This window comes from Erythrolamprus reginae, chromosome 3 (assembly GCF_031021105.1).
Source record: "Erythrolamprus reginae isolate rEryReg1 chromosome 3, rEryReg1.hap1, whole genome shotgun sequence".
Classification (NCBI taxonomy): domain Eukaryota; kingdom Metazoa; phylum Chordata; class Lepidosauria; order Squamata; family Dipsadidae; genus Erythrolamprus; species Erythrolamprus reginae.
Genome location: NC_091952.1, coordinates 113,496,778 through 113,518,847, shown reverse-complemented (window position 1 = coordinate 113,518,847; position 22,070 = coordinate 113,496,778). Strand labels below are relative to the sequence as shown.

General features: G+C 40.2%; 1 protein-coding gene across 2 annotated transcripts in view; it reads right to left on the bottom strand.

The window, feature by feature from the left end:
* Nucleotides 1–22,070, bottom strand: part of CAMSAP2 (calmodulin regulated spectrin associated protein family member 2) — a 95,409-nt gene that overhangs the window by 57,344 nt on the left and 15,995 nt on the right. For both annotated transcript variants that reach the window (XM_070746395.1, XM_070746394.1), the window contains exon 2: nucleotides 15,348–15,607. In XM_070746395.1, the coding sequence (XP_070602496.1) occupies nucleotides 15,348–15,607 (260 nt within the window). The remainder of the gene's footprint in view (nucleotides 1–15,347; nucleotides 15,608–22,070) is intronic.

Here is a 22,070-nt window from a genome sequence, read left to right as displayed (position 1 = left end):
GCTTTCCACCATTAAACGCTATATAGATATATCACTATACAGGTGTATAACTGCAATTATAAGTTTAAGACTTAACACTAACTTAGCATACAGGCTATACATAGAATATAGAATCAGAGGACTGATAAGGACCTCTGATCCAATCCTCTGATCAAGATAGGAGCCTTATACCATCTCAGTCAAATGGTTGTCTAGTCTATTTTTCAAAACCTCCAGTGATGGAGCATCCAGAACTTTGGAAGGCAAGTTATACCACTAATTGTTCTCACTGTTAGAAAATGTATCCCTACTTCTAGGTTTATTTATTAGATTCGAATGCCGCCCCTCTCCGAAGACTTGGAGGTTGAATCTCTTTTTATCCCGCTTCCACCCATTGCTTCTTGTTCTGCCCTTGGGTATTTTGAAGAGTAGGTCTATCTCTGTGACAGCCACTCATGTACTGGAGAACAGTTTTAAAGTCACCCCTAATCCCTATTTTCAATAGACTTAGCCAGGCCTGTCAAACTGGTGGCCCATGAACTGGATGTGTCACATGCAGATTATGCCCACCCTGGCTCTGCAAAGACAAAAAATGTCACAATATGCCACATGACATCATCAAATTTGACACCTTGGGCTAGACCAGTATTGGCAAAACGTTTCGGCACTGAGTGCCAAAAGGGGACTGTGCGCGTACGCCTGGGTGCCATATACAAGAAGAGCAGCCGCCCAGCATGCATGCACACATGCACTGGGAAAATGAGAGTGTACTTGTGCCAGGTGGCCAGTGTATATGCGCGCACCGGAAACCGGAAGATCATCTTTCCAGCACACGCATTGGGCAGCTGCTCTTCTAGTTGCCAGAGCTCCCACATGACTACTTCACTCAATTATTGCAATCCCAATACTCCCCGTTAGGCTCATTCTGTAACCTTCTCACATTGTTAAGTGGACAGAACAGAAGTGCTATCTTTTAAGTTCAACTCCCTCAATTTACACTGTGGGAACACTTGTGAAGGGCTGCAGGAACAGAGTTCAGACATTTAGGATCTGAACTCCATTTCTTCAGCCAACTAGAGGAATTCCCATCAAGCAGGCAGCCTTTTTGCTCCCAAACAGTTGCCTGCCCCAGCAGGGAGGGGGAAATCTCAACTCCATGTGGAAGTAATAGTTCGTCCTGGTAGGCATCCCTTTAGCTCTCAAGGGATTGCCTGCCAGGAAGAAATCTCAGCTTTGCAGCAGGCAGCAACAACTTGGAGATTTTCATGCTGGCTTCCCCACTGATATTCTGGGAAGCCAACAGAGAAGATTGTAAGTGGAGACTGCATGATTGCAGGGGCATTTGGCAACTGACTGTTGCCAAAATTGCAAGCGGGAGGTTTAAAATGGCCGCCGCAACCACCGATGTCAGCAATGGCACTCAATTTAGTCGGGGACAGCCCAAAGAATGTCAAACGGATTCTTTAAATCGCTATCCGAAGCAAGAGAAAATTCTGCAAAGTTAAACTGGCAAAATTGGAAAGACAAGCCACAAATTCACAATCCTTAATAGAAACCATGATCGGCTTTCAGAGCCCAGCAATAATGACAGGCTGCCTCTGAAGCAAAAGCCTCTACACTTCCAAAGTAAACTTTCAAGACTTACCATTTGTAGTTTGCAGATGTTAAGAATTTGATCACATAAATTAACTTCAACAGATGTTGTAGGTTCCAGTCATAGGTCAAGTGCTACAGGAGGAATTAAAGGCACAACTATCCTGGCTGAGTGACTGAGTGAAAAAACTGACAAGCAAGGCAACGAGGATGTGTCCTGAACAGCTTTGACAGGCTCAGTCCAATCAGAAAGCAGACAGAAATACTCATGACTGGATGCTATACCCACCATGAGGGAGAATATAGTAAAAAAGGGCATGAGTGGCTGCTCACAGTCACTCATGCCCTCATCACCTCGAGGCTCGACTACTGTAATGCTCTCTACATGGGGCTACCTTTGAAAAGTGTTCGGAAACTTCAGGTCGTGCAGAATACAGCTGCGAGAGCAAACATGGGCTTTCCCAAATATGCCCATGTTACACCAACACTCCGCAGTCTGCACTGGTTGCCGATCAGTTTCTGGTCACAATTCAAAGTGTTGGTTATGACCTATAAAGCCCTTCATGGCACCGGACCAGACTATCTCAGGGACCGCCTTCTGCTGCACGAATCCCAGCAACCAGTTAGGTCCCATAGAGTGGATCTTCTCCAGGTCCTGTCAATTAAACAATGTCGCTTGGCGGGACCCAGGGGAAGAGCCTTCACTGTGGCAGCCCCGACCCTCTGGAACCAACTCCCCCCAGAGATTAGAATTGCTCCCACCCTCCTTGCCTTTCGTAAGCTTCTTAAAACCTACCTCTGCCGCCAGGCATGGAGGAATTGAGATACTCTTTCCCCCTAGGCCTTTACAATTTTATGCATGGTATGTCTGTATGTATGTTGGTTTTACAATAGGGGTTTTTAACTGTTTATATTGGATTGTCATATGCTGTTTACTACTGTTGTTGGCCGCCCCGAGTCTATGGAGAGGGGCGGCATACAAATCCAATAAAAATATTAAAAAAATATAAAATAAAAATGGAGACTGCATGAGTTGCTAACAAATTGCCAAGCATGGCTGAAAGTGCTTTATGGACCAATTCCATGGTCATCATGATTCTGGACTGTTTTAAAATCAGCAGTCATAGGTCGAGAACTACCTATATATACAAACACATTGCAGTAGTTATCCAACAGTTCATTCAGCTCTCTGTTCTTTTTCTCCTTTTCTCTCACACAAGCAGGTGCTTACATAGGGCACTCAAAATATTTATACTATTATTCTGCCTCTCGACACAATTCATTAGATAACATTTCAACCCTGTCAAATGAACATCTAGCATAATGTTTTAATTACAAGAGCAGATCTCCAGAAATGTGAATCACAGAATTGTTTTCTCATCAAGAAAAAAAATCACTAACATCTGCTTTCTTATAATGTGAATGTACATGTATACTATATCACATACTGTCATGCTTCTGCCACTACTCGGATGTTTTGGAGAAATTGAACTTTAAAATAAAAAATATATGACAAGTCGTCATGATTTCACAAATGTCTTAGAATTCCTTGATTAGGGAAATATGCATATTTTCAATTGGGGCCTACTATTTAGAATTTTAAATCTTATTTTAAATTATATTATTTTTATTAATTTTAAATTATTAATAGAGTGCCATAGGTTATTCATTCTATTGGTACCTTTTCAAAAAGTAATTTTAAAAGTCCTGGGCATTTTTGTAAACCTGTATATTCAGGGAACATCATTTGTAGAATAACATTGCACATTTACCCTTCCTTGTTTTTGTAACATTTATTTGAAAAGACTAAAGTTAATTTTCAAAGATTTTTTTAATTACAAGGTATTTTCTCTGTCCTTAAAATATTTTATAAATATTTCTCTGTCCCTAAGATATTTTAATAGCTGCAAGCAGCCACAAGACAGAGCATATATTATCTTCATAATAGGTTCAGGTGAAATAGAAAAGCAATATTTACTTAAGTTTTGTTTATATTTTAAGTGCAATATTATGAAATATCAAGAAATAAACAAATAGTGCCAATATGGTCTCAGATTTGAATAGTCAACTGGGATAGGATATCTCAGTGGAGTCTTACATTTTAAAAATGCATTATTATTATTATTATTATTATTATTATTATTATTATTATTATTATTATTATTATTATTTATTGGATTTGTATGCCGCCCCTCTCAGTTTACAGGTGAAAAACCCACTTGTCATGTCAAAACATATTGTTCCTTTAGTCCTTATTATAATATAGACCTTGCCGAAGATGATTATCTGTACTGAAATAGATTGGGGGTAGCTAGGCTTCACATTCCCATCTAATGAATACAGGGTTATGGCAGGCCAGTTAAGGACTGGCTGCTGGACAAAAAGGAAAACTGAGTAACTGGGCAAACATTCAAAAACAGCTCACAAGAATGGCACAGTATTATTCCCTTAGCATGCTAAAAAAAACCCTTTATTAAGTTAGCATCTTAAAATAAAAAAGACTTCTCTGGAATCTAAAAATTAGTACTGCAGTTTTCAAAAGTCCTACAACTTTTTCTTTGCTTATCCCGTTCCTCATTTGAACTGGAGGAGGAATTTAACTATTTTCAACAGTAAATGTAAATGTCCTGATGTACTTTGGGCAGCTGGAAGAGCTTCTGTTCCATTTATCAGTTGGCCCTTAGAGATGTGAACTATTTGAAACAAAGTATTAACCTCAATTCATGAGATAAGCACCCTACCAGAGTAAAGGAAGAAGATTAAAATCCAAGCAATCTTGAAAAGAAATTCACCAATTGTCATCAAAATAAATTGCTTATATTTGTAAAGGAAGCTAACTTTGAACCTCAGACAATCCACTCTCCAAGAAACATAATAAGTTTTTAGATTTTTCAATACACATGTGCATAGAAATGCACTATATACTATATATTGAATAGTTTATCTACTTATCAACTAGGACTATTAATTCTGGGGATTTTCTGCTCCTAACAAAAGTGTTCATATGGACCACTTGAATAGATGTTTGAATAGGTGCATATGGATACACTTGCAGGCCAGGGGCTATTCTTCAAAACTCTTCGCATTATTGCACAGACTCCTGACCATATTCAGTAAATTACAGTACTGTATATGCATGTTTTCTATCCTAACAAGTTTCTTAATTGTCTAGAACAGGATAAATCTCTAGCTGATGAACGAGCTGGATTAAAGGAGGGCAGGAACTGTGTGATGCTACAGTTCCTAACAGAGGAATGCTTACACTTGCTCCTAATATTAATTTTAAGTCAATTTCTGAGTTCTCCAGGGAAAGAAATTGTTTAATTCCTCTATAGACCAAATATTACTTTGCCCCATCCTGGGTCTAGAAAGCTTAGAACTACGGCACCTAAAACACGATTTAAGTATTGCCCACAAGATCATATGCTGCAAGGTCCTACCGGTCAATGACTACTTCAGCTTCAACCGCAACAACACAAGAGCACGCAACAGATTCAAACTTAATATTAACCGCTCCAAACTTGACTGTAAAAAATATGACTTTAACAATCGAGTTGTCGAAGCGTGGAACTCATTACCGGACTCAATAGTGTCAACCCCTAACCCCCAACATTTCTTTCTTAGACTATCCACGATTGACCTCTCCAGGTTCCTAAGAGGTCAGTAAGGGGCGTATATAAGTGCACTAGTGTGCCTTTCGTCCCCTGTCCAATTGTCTTTCCTTTATCTCATATATCATATATATTTTCTTCCTTTCATATATCTTCTCCTCTATTTTTACATATTATCTTTATATATATTACTTCATGTCTATTCTCTTCCATATGTATTGTGTATTGGACAAATGAATAAATAAATAAATGTTGCAAAGGAAAATACACTCTAGTCCTGTGATGGTGAACCTATGGCACACATGCCACAGGTGGCATGCAGAGCCCTCTCTGCAGGCACACTAGCCATAGCCCAGCCCAGTGCACTGCACATGCTCATACCTCCTGCTGGCCAGCTGCTCTTCAGGTCTCTAACATAAGCAGGGGAAGGGCATTTTCACATGCTGCACTGGGGAAAGAAATTGGGATAGACCGCAGAAGGCACGGTAGGGAGGAATCCAGGAGGAAACTAGCACGTAGTGGGGAAAGACATTGGGGAGATCAGAAGAGGCATTGGAGGAAGGAATTCAGGAGAATACTAGAACGTGTTCTGTCTTGATGGTGAGCCCCCAAAGAAATAGGTCCACACACATGGAGTTGATGAGTTTTAAGCATATAATTTCTAATAGTTTACTAACAAAAAGTTTAACTGTATAAAATGTATCAGCAAAAGCAGGAAATCGTTCCATTGCTGTAACGGAAGTCCTGGAGAGAAAGCCAAAACTCCCCAAATACTTTTTCTTCGATCCAGTGTCTAATTTAACACGACTCACAGTGAATTGGTAGGAAGCCTGAAGACACAGTTTTCAGTTTCTTAATTTGTAAAATCACAGAAATAGTTTACAATCACAATCCAATCGTCTATCTCTCATATTCAAATGTTGACTTCCTCAATCACGAGACTCACCCTTAAGTAGGCAAAAGGTGTGGCCAAGTGTTGTGGCGATCTATTCACGCAGAGCCCTCTTACTCCTTAGCCACTGCTGTCTTGTAACACTCCTGAGCATCCTTGCATTGAGAAGAGGCGCTTCCTTTTCTCCTGAGTCACTGATGGGCACCTCTGGAGGTGCTACAGGCCCTGGTTGGCGTTTAGACTCTGAATCCCCATCACCTCCTCACTATCAAACTCAGGTGCCAAGTACACTTGCTAAGATAACAACCCACACTCGTCTCTCAATCTTCAGAATCTGTAATCAGCTGAGCGGGACGTGGACGAGCCACAACAGCATGTAGTGGGGAAAGACACTGGAAAGATTGGAAGAGGCATTGGAGGGAGGAATCCAAGAGAAAACTAACACGTAGTGGGGAAAGACATTTGGGAGATTGGAGGGAGAAATCCACAAGAAAACTAGCATGCACTGGGGAAATAAATTGAGGAGACTGGGGCTCGACCCCCCTCATTTTGATGCTAGCAGACCTCCTTGAAGCAAGTCTACCTGAGGCCTCCTGGAACTAAAAACGGGGTGTGGGGGAGTCCAGTGCCCTCCTCCCCATTTGGTTTCAGGAGGCTTGTGGAAGGCCTGCTAGCACCAAAACGGGCTGGGAGAGGTTGCCGGTGCATGCGCAAGAAGTGGGGGAGAGCATGGAGGGTGCCTGTGTGTGTGGGCCTGTGGGGCAGCACTGTATTAGGGGCAGCATGCATGCATGCATACACTGTCACATACATGCATGTTTTTTTGGCACCCGAGGAAGAAAAGGTTAATCATTGCTCCTGTAGTCAGTGACCATAGTACAGAGACCATTATAATTTAAAAAATCATGTACAAGCTTAACATGAAATTGTTAAATGTATCCCTATTCTGTAGTTATAATTCAACCAGTAGTTGCTTGAAATTTAACTTCACAAGAGAACATCTATGAAGATTCTCAGTCATCCATGGTTGTCCCAAAGGTGCTTTTTCAAGAGGCCACTGGGCTTTCTTATTTTTCTTTGAAACTGTTTCTCTTCTCATCCAAGGAACATCTTCAGCTCTGGATGTTGGGGAATGGAATGATTTATATTCCTTGTAGGCAGCTGGTCATATAAATCCTTCCATTCCCCAACATCCAATCAAAGCTGAAGAAACTTCTTTGATGAGAAATGAAACATCTTCAAAGAAAAACAAGAAAGTCCAGTTGCCTCTTGAAAAAGCACCGTTGGTTCAGAAGGGAACATTTTTAAGGAGTTCATATCTGCTAATGTTTATGAAAGAGAGCAAGAAATTGGAGCCCATAGACTGCTCTTGGAGATCTCTTTTAAAATGGCAACAATAGCAATAGCAATAACACTTAGACTTATATACCGCTTCACAGTGCTTTACAGCCCTCTCTAAATTGTTTACAGAATCAGCATATCGCCCACAACAATCTGGGTCCTCATTTTATGAAATGAAATTTACAGGATGAGAAAAACATTTCAATTAAGTACCGAGAGCCAAATTTCTCAACAATTCATAAAAAACAACAAGGTAGTCATTTATTTGTTGTGGTATTTTATATCGGTGTAACCGTCATAAATATGCCTCAGTTGTTAAGAGTCTGAATTTTGATCTGGTTACTATGCCACAATGGTCGTAAGCATTAAAAAACCAGGCCTAAGTCACTTTTTTCAGTGCTGTTCTAATGTTGAATAATCATTCAATGAAGTGTTTTAAATCGAGGACTACCTGAAAAGCTCGAATTAACTTGAAAAGCCTTATAATGGTCAAACCCCTTGATCACCAATGTTCGTCAGGAGGTTCCTTCTGCCATTTTTGCTATAATTTCCTTTGTTTACATTGTTCAGGGGCCTCCAACCTTGGCAATTTTAAGACTTGTGGACTTCAACTCCCAGAATTCCTCAGCCAGCAAAGCTGGCTGAGGAATTCTGGAAGTTGCAGTCCACAAGTCTTAAAGTTGCCAAGGTTGGAGACACAAGGTCCTGTTGATTTAGAGCAGAGGCTTTCAAACTTGGCCACTTTAAGCATAGTTCCCTCTAAGCTGAGCAGTGAGCAATCGCTCACTTAAAAATCATCATCAACTCAGAGTTTTCCAAACCTGCCCAGAAGCCGAGAGGGAAAGAGTGAGAGGGAAGGAGAGAGAGAGGAAGAGAGGAAGAGAAAAGAGATAGAAAAAAAGAGAGGAAGGAAAAGAGAAAGAAAAAGAATAGGAGTAAGGAAGAGAGAAAGAAAATCAAAATCTAGTTTGAAACTAGCTCAACTATTTAAGTGGCATTTTGATATTGATAGAGTTGCCCTATTATGAGCTCACTGTTACAGACACACAGTACAGTACAATATTTTATTTTGAAATTCTCTGAGGCAAAACAGGGTGGGTTGTTTGTTTGTTTGTTTGTTTGTTTATTATTTCTGTGCCGCCCAGTCCCGAAGGGACTGCCGCTCAGACACTATACTTTTCCGCCCCCCTCAAAAAAAAATTAGAGGGAACACTGATTTTAAGACTTGTGGACTTCAGTTCCAGAATTCTCCAGCCAGCACTGATTTAGAGTTTGCTCCTGTATAAGGCATTAATATGTTTATCAAAATGTATCAAAATGCTGTAGAGGAGGAAAGTATGACAAGGTAAAAGAGAGAGAAAAAAACTTATACTTTTCTCTCAATCCCAGAATTTACAGTCTTGCCCTTTTGCCTGTCTTCTTATGCTTTAGATGTCAATCCCTTATGGGCCAAGGTTGAATTCATACGGTTGCTTTTCCTTCTAACTTATCCTTTAAACAGATTACCTGAGCAGGTGGCTTTATCTAGATTTTATATATGCATGCATTTTCCCCATGATGCATTTGTGTGGGTTTATGCTTAGGTTCCTAATTCGTTGCATTCCTCCTACCAAAGATCTTAGTAAAGAAGTTTTGAATTTATCCAATTTAGTTTATTTTGAATATAGAAATATTCTCAAGCTTTTTTGGGGGGGGGGGGTTGTTTAATTATTCGAAGACATGCTTTGTGTCTTTTTCCCTACACCGTCAAAAAAGTCTTACTCATAATGAACTGTTCTCACAGTTATTATACCAAACAATTATGCTGGGCACAGTATTGTTGAGTACTGCAAAGAATGTTGGCAATGTTCCCTTGTTGCCTTCTATGCCAGCTAATTGGAGGCAGTTGTTATCCTTTGGAAGCAGAGAATATACCAAATTCTATCCAACTTTTTTTTTTGTAACCGCACACTGGATAGAAAAACTAAACATAGATATCAAAATCCTTGGACTAAACTGTGGATTTTAAAAGCTCCAACTTTTCATCTTTTCTGTCATTAAAAAAAATCCATATTACATAAACTGAATTATATAATAATCAGTTTAAAAACATCAGTATTTCTCAATATTTCTACCCTTTCATCCAAGAGGCAGAGTAAAATACTAGGTATCTGCTATAAAATTGACTCTAACCCTACACTGTTCATTTAGTTAAAAAGATGCTGATTTTAAGGCAAGTACTTGCCTAATACCTGAGTGACAGCATCAGAAAAAGGCACTGAAATATTTCCACTGTACTTGTATTTCTATATTTGCAGTTATTTACAGTTGTAATATTCAAACTGAATAGCAATAGCAAAAGCACTTAAGACTTGTATACCAATTCAGAGCAGGGGTGAAGTGTGAATTTTTTTCCTACTGGTGCTGTGGGCGTGGCTTTTTTGTGGGCGTGGTTTGGATGTTAGGTGGGCATGCCTTCAGATCAGCATGGCCATATTGTCATCTGATTGGGTGGACATGGCCAGGTTATCATGTGACTGGGTTGGTGCCACCAATTTACCAGTCCATTTTCCCAGGAAGCAGGGTGTCAGACTAGATGACCTCTCAAGTCCCTTCCAGCCTTTGATGTCTGTTTCAAAGCATCCCCTGAAGCTGTGTCTAGTGCCAGACAGGTTTGTGGTCCTCCCTCCCTCCCTCCCTTTTTTCCCCTAAGCAACCCCCCTCCCAAATAAAATATTACTCATAATAAAAGTCTCACAGAAAAACAAGGAAAAATCAAGCTGCTAACAAAGAACCTGCCTGGAGCTCATTCTACATTCCTGCCAATAGAAATAATAAGACAATGACCATATAGAAAGTGGAAGCCTGATGTTTGGCTCCATTCACACAAGCAGGCAAATGGATCCCCAGAAAACCATTCAAGATGGGATATTTTGAAATTTCTCCATGGCAAGATTTGGCAGCTAACAAAACACTAGTAGAATCACAATAAGCAGCTGCACACTCAAGACCCAACACAGGGTGAAAGCCATTTAGCCACCACAGGAATCACCCAAACCCTTTTAGAAACACAAAGTCCATATTGCACAAACCCCCAAACTTCAAAAACATGGAACCATATAAGAATCCTTCCTTTTATCCACTGCTGAATGTCACTTCGCTTTTGCAATTAAAAAAACTATGGTGTGTGTGTGTGTGTGTGTGTGTGTGTGTGTGTGTAAAGGGTGTAAAGGGTGTAAAGGGTGTAAAGGGTGTAATTGGGATGGATTGGGAGTGACTGAGTCTCGGGGAGAATGGGGCAAGGAGGTAAAGAATGGAGCCCCCCTCTTCTGAGTGTGTAAACAGAAGCAAATGGAGACTCAGATATAACCCTTGGCTTGGTATGAGTGGGGAGCCCAGCTTGCCAGGAAGGAGGGCCATAGATGTGCAGGAGGGGATCTCTAGGGTGTTTGAGAGCCGGAGTATTACGATCGTAAGTGGGAGAGGTAGATATGGCGAGAAAGGGGTAGGCTGCTCTGGGGGAATTAGGGCTTGCTGTTTCAAAGTAATTACTTGTTCCGGCCCCTCTCATATTCCTGGTAACTTAGGATGTCAGGGCCCTGACCTCAGGCTGCAGGTCTATTGTTAACAAAGCCCCCCTTGTTCAGGACTTAATTCTGGGAGAAGAGGCTGATCTGGCATGCATAACTAAAACCTGGCTGGGCCAAGAGGGGGGTATTCCATTCTCAGAGATCTGCCCAGATGGGTTTCAGGTTTTATATCAGTCACAACTATATGGAAGGGGTGGTGGAGTGGCAGTCATTGTCCGGAAAAGTCTTTGTCCTCATAGGGTCTCTGCTCCGGAGATAGAAACATAGAAACTTAGAAGACTGATTGCAGAAAAAGGCCTCATGGTCCATCTAGTCTGCCCTTACACTATTTCCTGGATTTTATCTTAGGATGGATATATGTTTATCCCAGGCATGTTTAAATTCAGTTACTGTGGATTTACCAACCACATCTGCTGGAAGTTTGTTCCAAGGATCTACTACTCTTTCAGTAAAATAATATTTTCTCATGTTGCTTTTGATCTTTCCCCCAACTAACTTCAGATTGTGTCCCCTTGTTCTTGTGTTCACTTTCCTATTAAAAACACTTCCCTCCTGAACCCTTATTTAACATATTTAAATGTTTCCATCATGTCCCCCCTTTTCCTTCTGTCCTCCAGACTATACAGATTGAGTTCATTAAGTCTTTCCTGATAAGTTTTATGCTTAAGACCTTCCACCATTCTTGTAGCCCATCATTGGACCCGTTCAATTTTGTCAATATCTTTTTGTAGATGAGGTCTCCAGAACTGAACACAGTATTCCAAATGTGGTCTCACCAGCACTCTATATAGTGGGATAACAATCTCCCTCTTCCTGCTTGTTATACCTCTAGCTATGCAGCCAAGCATCCTACTTGCTTTTTCTACCACCCGACCGCACTGCTCACCCATTTTGAGACTGTCAAAAATCACTACCCCTAAATCCTTCTCTTCTGAAGTTTTTGCTAACACGGAACTGCCAATACAGTACTCAGATTGAGGATTCCTTTTCCCCAAGTGCATTATTTTACATTTGGAAACATTAAACTGCAGTTTCCATTGCTTTGACCATTTATCTAGTAAAGCAAAATCATTTACCATATTACAGACCCCTCCAGGAATATCAACCCTATTGCACACTTTAGAGTCATCAGCAAATAGGCAAACCTTCACTATCAAACCTTCCCCTGGATGTCACTCACAAACATATTAAAAAGAATAGGACCCAGAACAGACCCTTGTGGCACACTGCTTGTAACCTGTCTCTGCTCAGAATACTCGCCATTAACAATAACTCTCTGATGTCTACGCTGCAAATCCACTGAATTATCCAGGGATTAAGTCCAATCTTCAGTAATTTATCTATCAGTTCTTTATGTGGAACCATATCAAAGGCTTTGCTGAAGTCCAGATAGGCAATATCCACGGCACCACCTTCATCCAACACCTTTGTGACATAGTTGAAGAAATCAATGAGATTAGTCTGACATGATTTGCCTTCAGTAAAGCCATGCTGATTTGGGTCCAATAAGTTATTGTTTTTTAGGTGCTGATTTATCCTCTTTTTGAGTAGAGTCTCCATCATTTTAACTACAACTGATGTCAAGCTAACTGGCCTGTAGTTACCAGCTTCTTCTCTACTTCCCTTCTTGTGGATAGGCACAACACTGGCCACTCTCCAATCCTCAGGAACATCTCCTGTTAACAGGGATTGGTTAAACAAATCAGTCAGGGGGGTAGCAATGACAAATCTGAGTTTTTTAAGAACTCTGGGGTGGATGCCATCTGGACCCATTGCCTTATTTATCTTTAATTGTTCAAGTTCTTCTAAAACATTGTCTTCTAAGATCACTGGAGCTGAATCTGTACAGCTGGAAGCAATGCTATATCCCTCTATAGTATTATATTGTAAGGTGTCTTTTGAGAAAACTGAACAGAAGTAGTGAAAACTGAAAACTGGACAGAAGTAGAGATTGTTGGGTGTGAGTCTCTCCTCTTGAGGCTTGACTCTGGGGTTCAGTTGGGCTTGTGTTAATGTACCTGCCTCCCAGCTGCATTACAACAGCATTGCCTGCACTGCTATAGGCAGTAGCCAGGTTGGCGGTGGAGTTCCCCAGGCTTATGGTGCTGGGGGACTTCAATTTCCCATCACCTGCTGATCCCTCGGATGTGGCTCAGAGTTCATGGTTTCCATGACAACCATGTAGTTTAGGGTCTGACTCATAGGGGAGAACACATACTTGACCTGATGTTCCTCTACTCCCCCACTACAGGGAGGCAGAGCCAACTAAATGGTTCTGCCCCAGACACCTGATGGACCCTGAAGGGTTCCAGAAAGAGCTTGGAGTAATACCGGACTCCCTAGTTCACAATCCGGCTGAGTTCCTGGTGGCTGCCTGGAATGGGGCGGCATTGGGGGTACTGGACCAGATTGTGTCTTCTCGACCTCTCCACAGCGATGGATCCAGGAAAACTACCTGATTTACCAAGGAGCTCAAGGAGATGAAATGCCAGAAGAGATGTCTAGAGCAACACTGGAGGACCAGTAACACCGAGTCTGATTGAACACTTTTAAGAGCCTTTATTAGGGCTTATTTAATGGCAATACCGGGAGGAGGGGGCAAAATGTTCACATTTTTCTGTGCTTATTGCATCCGCTGATTTGTGCCCAGCTGCCTTATTTAGGGTGATTCGTTCCCTTCTTAATGTAGGGGGGACGGAGGTGCTCCTGCAGGGTAGAGCTGAGGATTTTGCACAGTTTCTATCAGATAAAGTCGCTTAGATTCGGATGGACCTGGACTCCGATTGGGCAATTCCAACTGAGATGACAGGAGCAGATCTTAGTCCTATTATATGGGATGAATTTGAGCCTGTGACTCCTGAAAATGTAGGCAAGGCTGTGGGAGCGATGAGTTTGAAAAGTTTTTAAAAACCCAGGAAGAGATGATGTTGGGGCGGCTGGGCAGAGCCTCGTGCTGCCATCCCGGTTCTCTGAACCAGCCACTGCAACCGCTACCTATTCACTCGAACCGGAACGAACCAGGAAGATTTGTCGAAGCGTGGAACTCATTACCGGACTCCATAGTGTCATCCCCAAACCCCCAACACTTAGATTATCTATGGTTGACCTATCCAGATTCCTAAGAGGTCAGTAAGGGGCGAGTACAAGTGCACAAGTCCCCTGTCCTATTGCTCTCCTATATCTCCTATACCTTTCTTCTATTCCTATATCTCTTCTTCTATTCTTTCATTGATATGTTCTATTACTATATCTTCTTTTCTATTATTTCTTAGATATATTTTACTATGAGTATCTCCTCTATAACCTTCATCATGTATTTTACTATGTGTATATAGATATATACCCACTAAAACCCTCATTGTGTATTGGACAAAATAAATAAATAAAACAAATAAATAAGATTTCACCCCTGCTTCGTAGTGCTTTACAGCCCTCTCTAAGTGGCTTACAGAGCCAGCATATTGCTCCCAACAATCTGGGTCCTCATTTTATTGACTTCGGAAGGAGGGAAGGCTGATCAGAATCAAACTGCTGGCAGTTGGCAGAATTAGCCTGCAATATTCCATTCTAACCAATGTGCCACTGGGGCTCATAATCTGTTTAAAATAGTTATTTGCTATCAACAGCTTCCAACCCAAAATTTATATAAAATATGCAAAGCCGTTTAAACTTATTTTAAAATGGACAGATAAGTTACACCATTTTAATCAAAACAAAAAATCATGGGAAATCGCATTCAGACTTAGAATAGATTCATTTAAGTCATCCAATCATGCCTAAGTTGTCCCATTTATTTAATTGCAATGAATATTCTTACTAAATTTGAATCCAAATATATATAAGCGAGACAAAAATCCAAAATAAATATGCAAAGCACCCATCTTTTTCAATTATCAACTAGAATGATTCAAGCTATTAGGGGCAATAGGAAAGAACTATATATTTTATCTCTTCAACTCTGTAGCAGAAGTGGGTTCTTAGTGGATCAGGCTGGCTTTACAGAACCATTAGTAACTTTGATGCCTGGGTAACTGGAACTGGCTGTGACCCAAGCTTGCCATGTCCCTGAGCCGGTTTTTCTCACTGCTGCCATAGGTTCTGCCATCTTTTTTTTTTTTGCTTCTGTGCATGTGCAAAATCTTTCTTTTAGTACTGCGCATGCGCGCCCATGCGGCATGTTCCTGAGCAAACCGGCAGTAGCAGAATCCGGAACCCACCCCTGCTCTGTAGCTATTTTGTATCTTCAATTTATGATATTTTACTTGCCAATTTATTGAAACCTGGGGAGAGGAACTGTAGTGCTGCTAAAAGTACTAATACTGCAAGGATTTAATAACTCACACAGAAATGTCAACAACTCACCATCTGAATAGGTTTCTTGTGCAAGTCTCTCTCTGTTACTAGTTTCTCCTGGTCCGTAACATAGAGACCTTTTTGTGCCAAAGCTTGGATAACAGCATCATGACCCAGGAGAGGCTTGGCAGCATCGCTTTTCAGGATGAGGCTTCCCGCACGACAGTAAAGTTCTGCAGACAGCAGCAAGTTAACCACAGGAGGTTTAATATGTTCCTGGTCATACTGGTCTGTATAAAATGGTTCTCGAAGCTCATCTGGTATATTTTCTGGAAAAAAACACACGTGCCTTGAGTTAAAAATGACTAATTCTCAGAACAAGCACATAATCTGTTCTAAATAACTATAATACTTTAAAATGACTTCATAATTGCTGTAATATCAACGTCAATGTCTAAATTCCACTAAGCAAATATTCAAATTATAGGCAAACTTTGCCAAGACTTATTACCAGTACCTTCTAAAAAATAAGTTAAGAGATTCTTAACTTATTTTTTAGAAGGTACTGGTAATAATTTGGTAATTTCGGTGGTGGTATGATAATGGGAAAATATAGTTTTAAAGTTTCTGGAGAGGATTTGCGATGAACCAAGATATCTCTGAACCAGTGGGGATGGTATTATGGAGAAACTTGGCTGCCAGATGATGAATTTTGGCCAGTGAAAAAAGGAGAATTTGTGAGATCATCCACTTGTACTCTACACAAGTGCTCCTTTTGAAAAAAAACTGCAGAAATTAAGATTTTTTGGGGGGGTTGGCTTGTGAATTAAGTGACTTGGAGTGAAGAATTTAAATTAGGCTCACAGCCACAATGTAGCCTACCATATATTACAGCCAAACAGAGATTTTCTGAACAGCAGGACTAGATAAATTCACCTGGTGAGTTAACATACAAATAGAATACAAATAGAAATAGAAGGTTTAAAGAAATTTGACAAAAAGCTTAACCAGGAATGGATATAAAAATAGATTGATAAGAGATGAGCTATAGGAAGAACAACTCCTTTATTGAAATATTGGAGAAGGTGATAATTAATTGTCTCTACTTATTTGGAGGGTGGGCGGAGTCATGCTTTTATATTTATTATATTTTATTTGTTTCTTTTTCTTTTTTCTGCACTATTTCTCTTGCCTTTTCGTACTCTTATTTTGTATTAGGTTTTATATTAGTATTCATAAACTTTTAAAATATTTTTAAAAACTGGTGGTAAATTAAATTATTTGATATTAAATTGACTAAATCACTTATTAATACTTATCACTACCAAATTCACTAACTTTTGACTACAGAATCAATGAAAGATCTTTAAAGGTGAAAGAGTAGATTAAAAAAGTTAAAATGATAGAAAACTCTGTAAAACAAGTATCTGGGAATGTAAAACAATTTAATAGCAAAGCAGAAATTCTCAAAATTAAGATATAAGAGAGTTTGAAAGAGAATTTGGTTGTAATGGAATTGAAAGAGAAGGAATTTTGTTTGACTTTTAGAGCAATTCCAGAAGATTCTGGTGAAGATATTAAATAAAAGATTATTTACAGGTTTAGCAATTTTTTTCCCCATTGGGATGAGGATTCAGAGGTAGAAATTGATAAGATATATATTGATAAGAATAAATACAAGATTTGCAAGAATAAGGAATACAAAACATGAAACCAGCAACTGAATTCTGTCTAGAATTTAAACACCTTTAATAAAATTATATATTGGTAGTGATGGGGAGGATAGCTGTAAAATATACATGTCTTAGACCCGTGATGGTGAATCTATGGCACAGGTGGCATGCGGAGCCATATCTGAGGTCATGTGAGGCATTGTTCTATGTCAGTTCCAGCATGCATGTGCGCCCTGGTCAGCTGATTTTTGGCATTCTGGAGGGTGGGAGGGAGGCCGTTTTCACCCTTCCAAAGCTTCAGGAAAGCCACCTGAAGCCTGAAGAGGATGAAAACTGCCTCCCCCACCCTGCCCTCCGGAATATTGTAAATCAGCTGGAATGCCAAAAAGAAGTCTGGGGAAAGCGAAAAACGGCCCAACAACCCAACTGGAAGTCCAGAGGCTTCAGTGAGGTCTGCACGCATGTGCAAGAGGGGAGCAGAGAAGTGGATTGTGCATGCATGCGCAGAGGGGAGGGCATTGCATTTTGGGTGTGGGCATGCATGCACATGTGCCCTTTTGGCACCTGAGCAAAAAAAGGTTTGCCATCACTGTCTTAGGCATTCTTTCTCTTTCTTTCTCTCTCCCTATCCAATCACAATCTATTGGAGCGACTTTTCTACTTCTTTCAAGAATTAAAAAGTATTGAATAAAACCTATTTTAAATTCAATTTATAAACTTCTAGGTCTTTTCCCCCCTCGGGTGCCAAAAGAGCATGCGCGAGCGCTATCGCGCATGCGTGAGTGCCCACACCCATAATTCAATGCCTGGGGAGAACAAAAACAGCTTCCCCCCCGGAAGCCCTCTGGAGGCTGAAAACTGCATGTTTCCCAACTTCTGGTGGGCTCACTAGGCTTGGGTTTCACCCTCCCCAGGCTCCAAAGGCTTCCCTGGAGCCGGGGGAAGGTAAAAACATCCTTCCCCATCCTCAGAGGTTCTCTGGAAGCCAAAAATGCCCTCGAAGAGCCTCTGTGTGAGCCAAAAATCCTGCACGTTGGAGATGAATTAGGGCAATGGCTCGCGTGCCAGCAGATATGGCTCCACGTGCCACTTGTGGCACGAGTGCCATAGATTCGCCATCACTGTCCTAGGTTATAGCCGCTTCAGGGGGGAAAAAAGAGAGGGGTTTCATATGAAACTCACTTCATTAAATAAAGAAGCCACATATGGCAATATATAAAGATGCCACATAAATTAATACATTCCCCAACATACTGGTTTATTCTATGAGTCTGTGTCAGAAGTGATATAATACAGAAACAGTGTACTACTTCAGTAAGAACAGGACAGTTGGGGAACAAGGTCTACTTGTTAAGTTTATGACTTGCCAATTCAACTCTTCAGCCTGGAACACAAACCATACATGACAGAACTACTACATAAATTAACAGGTTTAAGAAGATGCTTTGAAGACTGCTGGACTTCTTTAAACTCTGCCAGCACTGTCTGCCTTTCCAAATACTTCTGACTGGCTACAATAACTGAAAAAAGTATCAGGTCAAATGATTAAAACACTTTTCTCACCTCAAAGCTGTACAATGTTGCAATTTTTTTTAAATCTGATCACCAATCTTTCAAATCATTTAGAATTTACTTGTATAAACACCCAAAACATAATAGAACAACATTAACAAAAATGTTCCACAATGTATAGAATATTATGAAACTTTTAGGCATGGAGTTAAAACTAATTCTTTCATTGTTAGAAGATGATTTTTTTTATTTTCTTTTTTTGCTCTATAAGCACCTTTTGGACTCTGCCAGTTATTACAAGGGTGAAATTTATTCCCCGCCCCTACCAGTTCTGTGGGTGTGGCTTGGTGGGCATTTGCAGTGGAACGATACTGCAAAAAATTCCCATTACATCCCCATTCCTAGGGGAGGATATTACAAAATTCCCACTGCTACTCCATTCTGGGCCAGCCAGAGATGGTATTTTCCAATTCTCCAAACTACTCAAAATTTCTCCAAAACCTGCTAGAACCTGCTGAATTTCACCCCTGAGCTATTATCAATAAAGATTACTTCTAGTGAAATACTTTTTTACGCTTCTTTTCTATGGATACTTCAAAGAAGTAATTGCAAATATACTTGCTTTCTCCAATCTAACACTTTGAAGGGCGAAGTCATTTTAACTTTTATTGTATAAATATATCACTGAATGCACAATCTTTCACATTCAGGTGAAAAAATATGGAAATTGAATTGTGTTGATAAAGTAAACTTATATATAGCATTTGATTTAAGATATTTTATTAGAATATGCAATCTTATAAAGTGTTTTTAATAGGAAAGTGAACACAAGAACAAGGGGGCACAATCTGAGGTTAGTTTGGGGAAAGATCAGAAGCAATGTGAGAAAATATTATTTTACTGAAAGAGTAGTAGATGCTTGGAACAAACTTCCAGCAGACGTGGTTGGTAAATCCACATTAACTGAACATGCCTGGGATAAACATACAGTATATCCATTCTAAGATAAAATACAGGAAATAGTATAAAGGCAGACTAGCTGGACCATGACGTCTTTTTTCTGCCATCAATCTTCTATGTTTCTATGTCTATAAAGTTTTTAAATTTTGGTTTTAATTTTATTTTGCATAGCAAAATTTAAAATCTTTTTTTAAAAAATTCTCCTTTTTTTTGGTCCTGAACTTCTTTTCAATTTGCCCCTTTTTCAGGTTTTTCCTTCATTCCTCCCTTCCGAAAACAATATGGCTACCACCATACTTAATTTATAAGCAACATAAGAATAATCTTGTAACTGGTTTGAAGGGAATTTCCCTAAATTATTTAGTTGAAGTAGATTGACATTTAGTGTCATGATTACAGTATGGTTCCCATAATATTCCAGATGTTCATTCTGGTGATGATTATGTGATATGATTGTAACACTTACAGAGGAGACTCAATAAGCTCTAAGTGTGCATGTTCTATCCTCTGGCATGTCTGCATAAGAATATCTTACATCAATTTTTGTTGCAGCTAGCACAGGTCATCTAAAGGTAATAATTTTCTAGTTAAAAAAACTATGCCACTTTTGAAACCGAGTCCTTTAAAGTGTGTTTCTGCAAACAAAAGGAATACAGCGCTAGCAATTTCAAAATAATCATACAACTAAAGCTACACTACTCCTCCCTAAAACTAAGCTACTTTAAAATATACACAAACACACTGCAATTAATGTAATCATAAACCCTTTAAGGCAAAGATGTGAATTTTGAACTGAATCACACAGGAAAGGATGTGTATTGTCTCACTTATAAAAACATGCAACAGTGCACAGAAGCCAAATGAACTGAATGTAATGATGTTCTCTTTATCAAGTAGCTTACAACCACAGATTTAATGTAAAGATGTTGTGAGTTAGCATGACTTGTTCCTCAAATATCCCTCAGGTCTTTTGGTTTTGCTTCATTAATGTCTAACATACTTTCTTGGCATTGGACTCAGTCTCTGAATCTGATTTTGAAGAAGCTGCTCCAGCAGAACCTATGGCAGTGATGGCAAATCTGCATGTGTGAATGCCCACACCCATAATTCAATGCCCAGGGAGGGCGAAAACAGCTTCCCCGCTCCCCCTGGAGGACCTCTGGAGGCCGGAAATGGCCTGTTACCCAACTTCTGATGGGCCTAGTAGGCTGGTGTTTTGCCCTCTCCAGGCTCCAAAGGCTTTCCTGGAGCTGGGTGAAAGTAAAAACGCCCTCCCCCATCCACCTGGATGCTCTCTGGAAGCCAAAAACACCCTCCAAGATCCAAAAATCAGCTGGTTGGCACACACATGCACGCTGGAGCTGAACTAGGGCAACAGCTTGTGTGCCAGCAGATATGGCTCCACATACCACCTGTGGCACCTGTGCCATAGGTTTGCCATCACTGACCTATGGAATGTCAGCCTCAGGAGAGACAAAGCCAAGAATCATCTGAGACTCATCAAATGTACCATCATTAAGATCAGTATTGAGCTGCCCCTGGTACGCCTGGGATCGCAGAAACGGCAATGTGTACGCATCTGCATGTTTCCGCTGCGCCCCTGCACACCCCCACACAAGAATTTGTTTCTGTGCATATGCAGGGGCAAAGAAATTGGCAAGAATTGGTGATTTTTGGCCTTCCTGCGCATGTGTGGAAGCAAAGAAATGCCGAAAATCTCCAAAATCTCACACGTGCGAGTGTCCTCACCTGAGATTTTAGCAATTTTGACCGATTTCTTTGCTTCCGCACATGCCTTGCACTCGTGCACCTGTGCCAACCTCCGAGACTAATCCAGTAGAAAAAGGTAAATACGGCCCTTCACTGATTAAGATGATGACATTTGGACTCCCAGCCCTGAACCCATCAAGTAGAGCAAAGAGCAGAGGGGGAAAAAAGTTCTATGAGACCCCTTGCCACACAAGGGAATGATTAAGGACAGTTGGCTACAGCATGATTTAAGAGGCAGCTCTGACTATGTTCCTGTGCTGGAAATAACTGATTTCCTGCTTTGGCGTGTCATTCCTGTGAACCCTGCTCATGAAACTCTGATATTGTACTAGCTGACAAATCTGACTTGACTATTTAATATTCTAACTGGATTTGACTTCTCTTCTGTGCATTGCTACAGAAAGTGAAACTACCCAGGCAAGCTTTCTCCTGCACAGACCCTGTTTGATTAACATTCCTTGACTGCTGTTATCTCCTAACTTTGATTAAATTGCTAATCGCCATAGCAACAGTAGAATGTGTAATTGAAACCTGACACATACTAATATATAAATGAGTTTGGGAATAGAACACAAATCACTTGGTTTATCTTCAATATAAAATAAGCAGTAACTAATCCAGATCTCACCTCCAGTGTGCTTATTAGGTTTTTTTTTAAAAAAATGTTATTTATTTATCATTCATTCATTCATTCATTCATTCATTCATTCATTCATTCATTCATTCATTCATTCATTCATTGCATTTATATGCCACTCACTCCTAAATGGATTCCAAACCAGTAAAAACCAGTAAAAAAATCACTAAAATACACATATATCATAAAAAACTATACAGTACTTGCTAATAAATCAATTTTATTTCCAGGCCTGCCGGA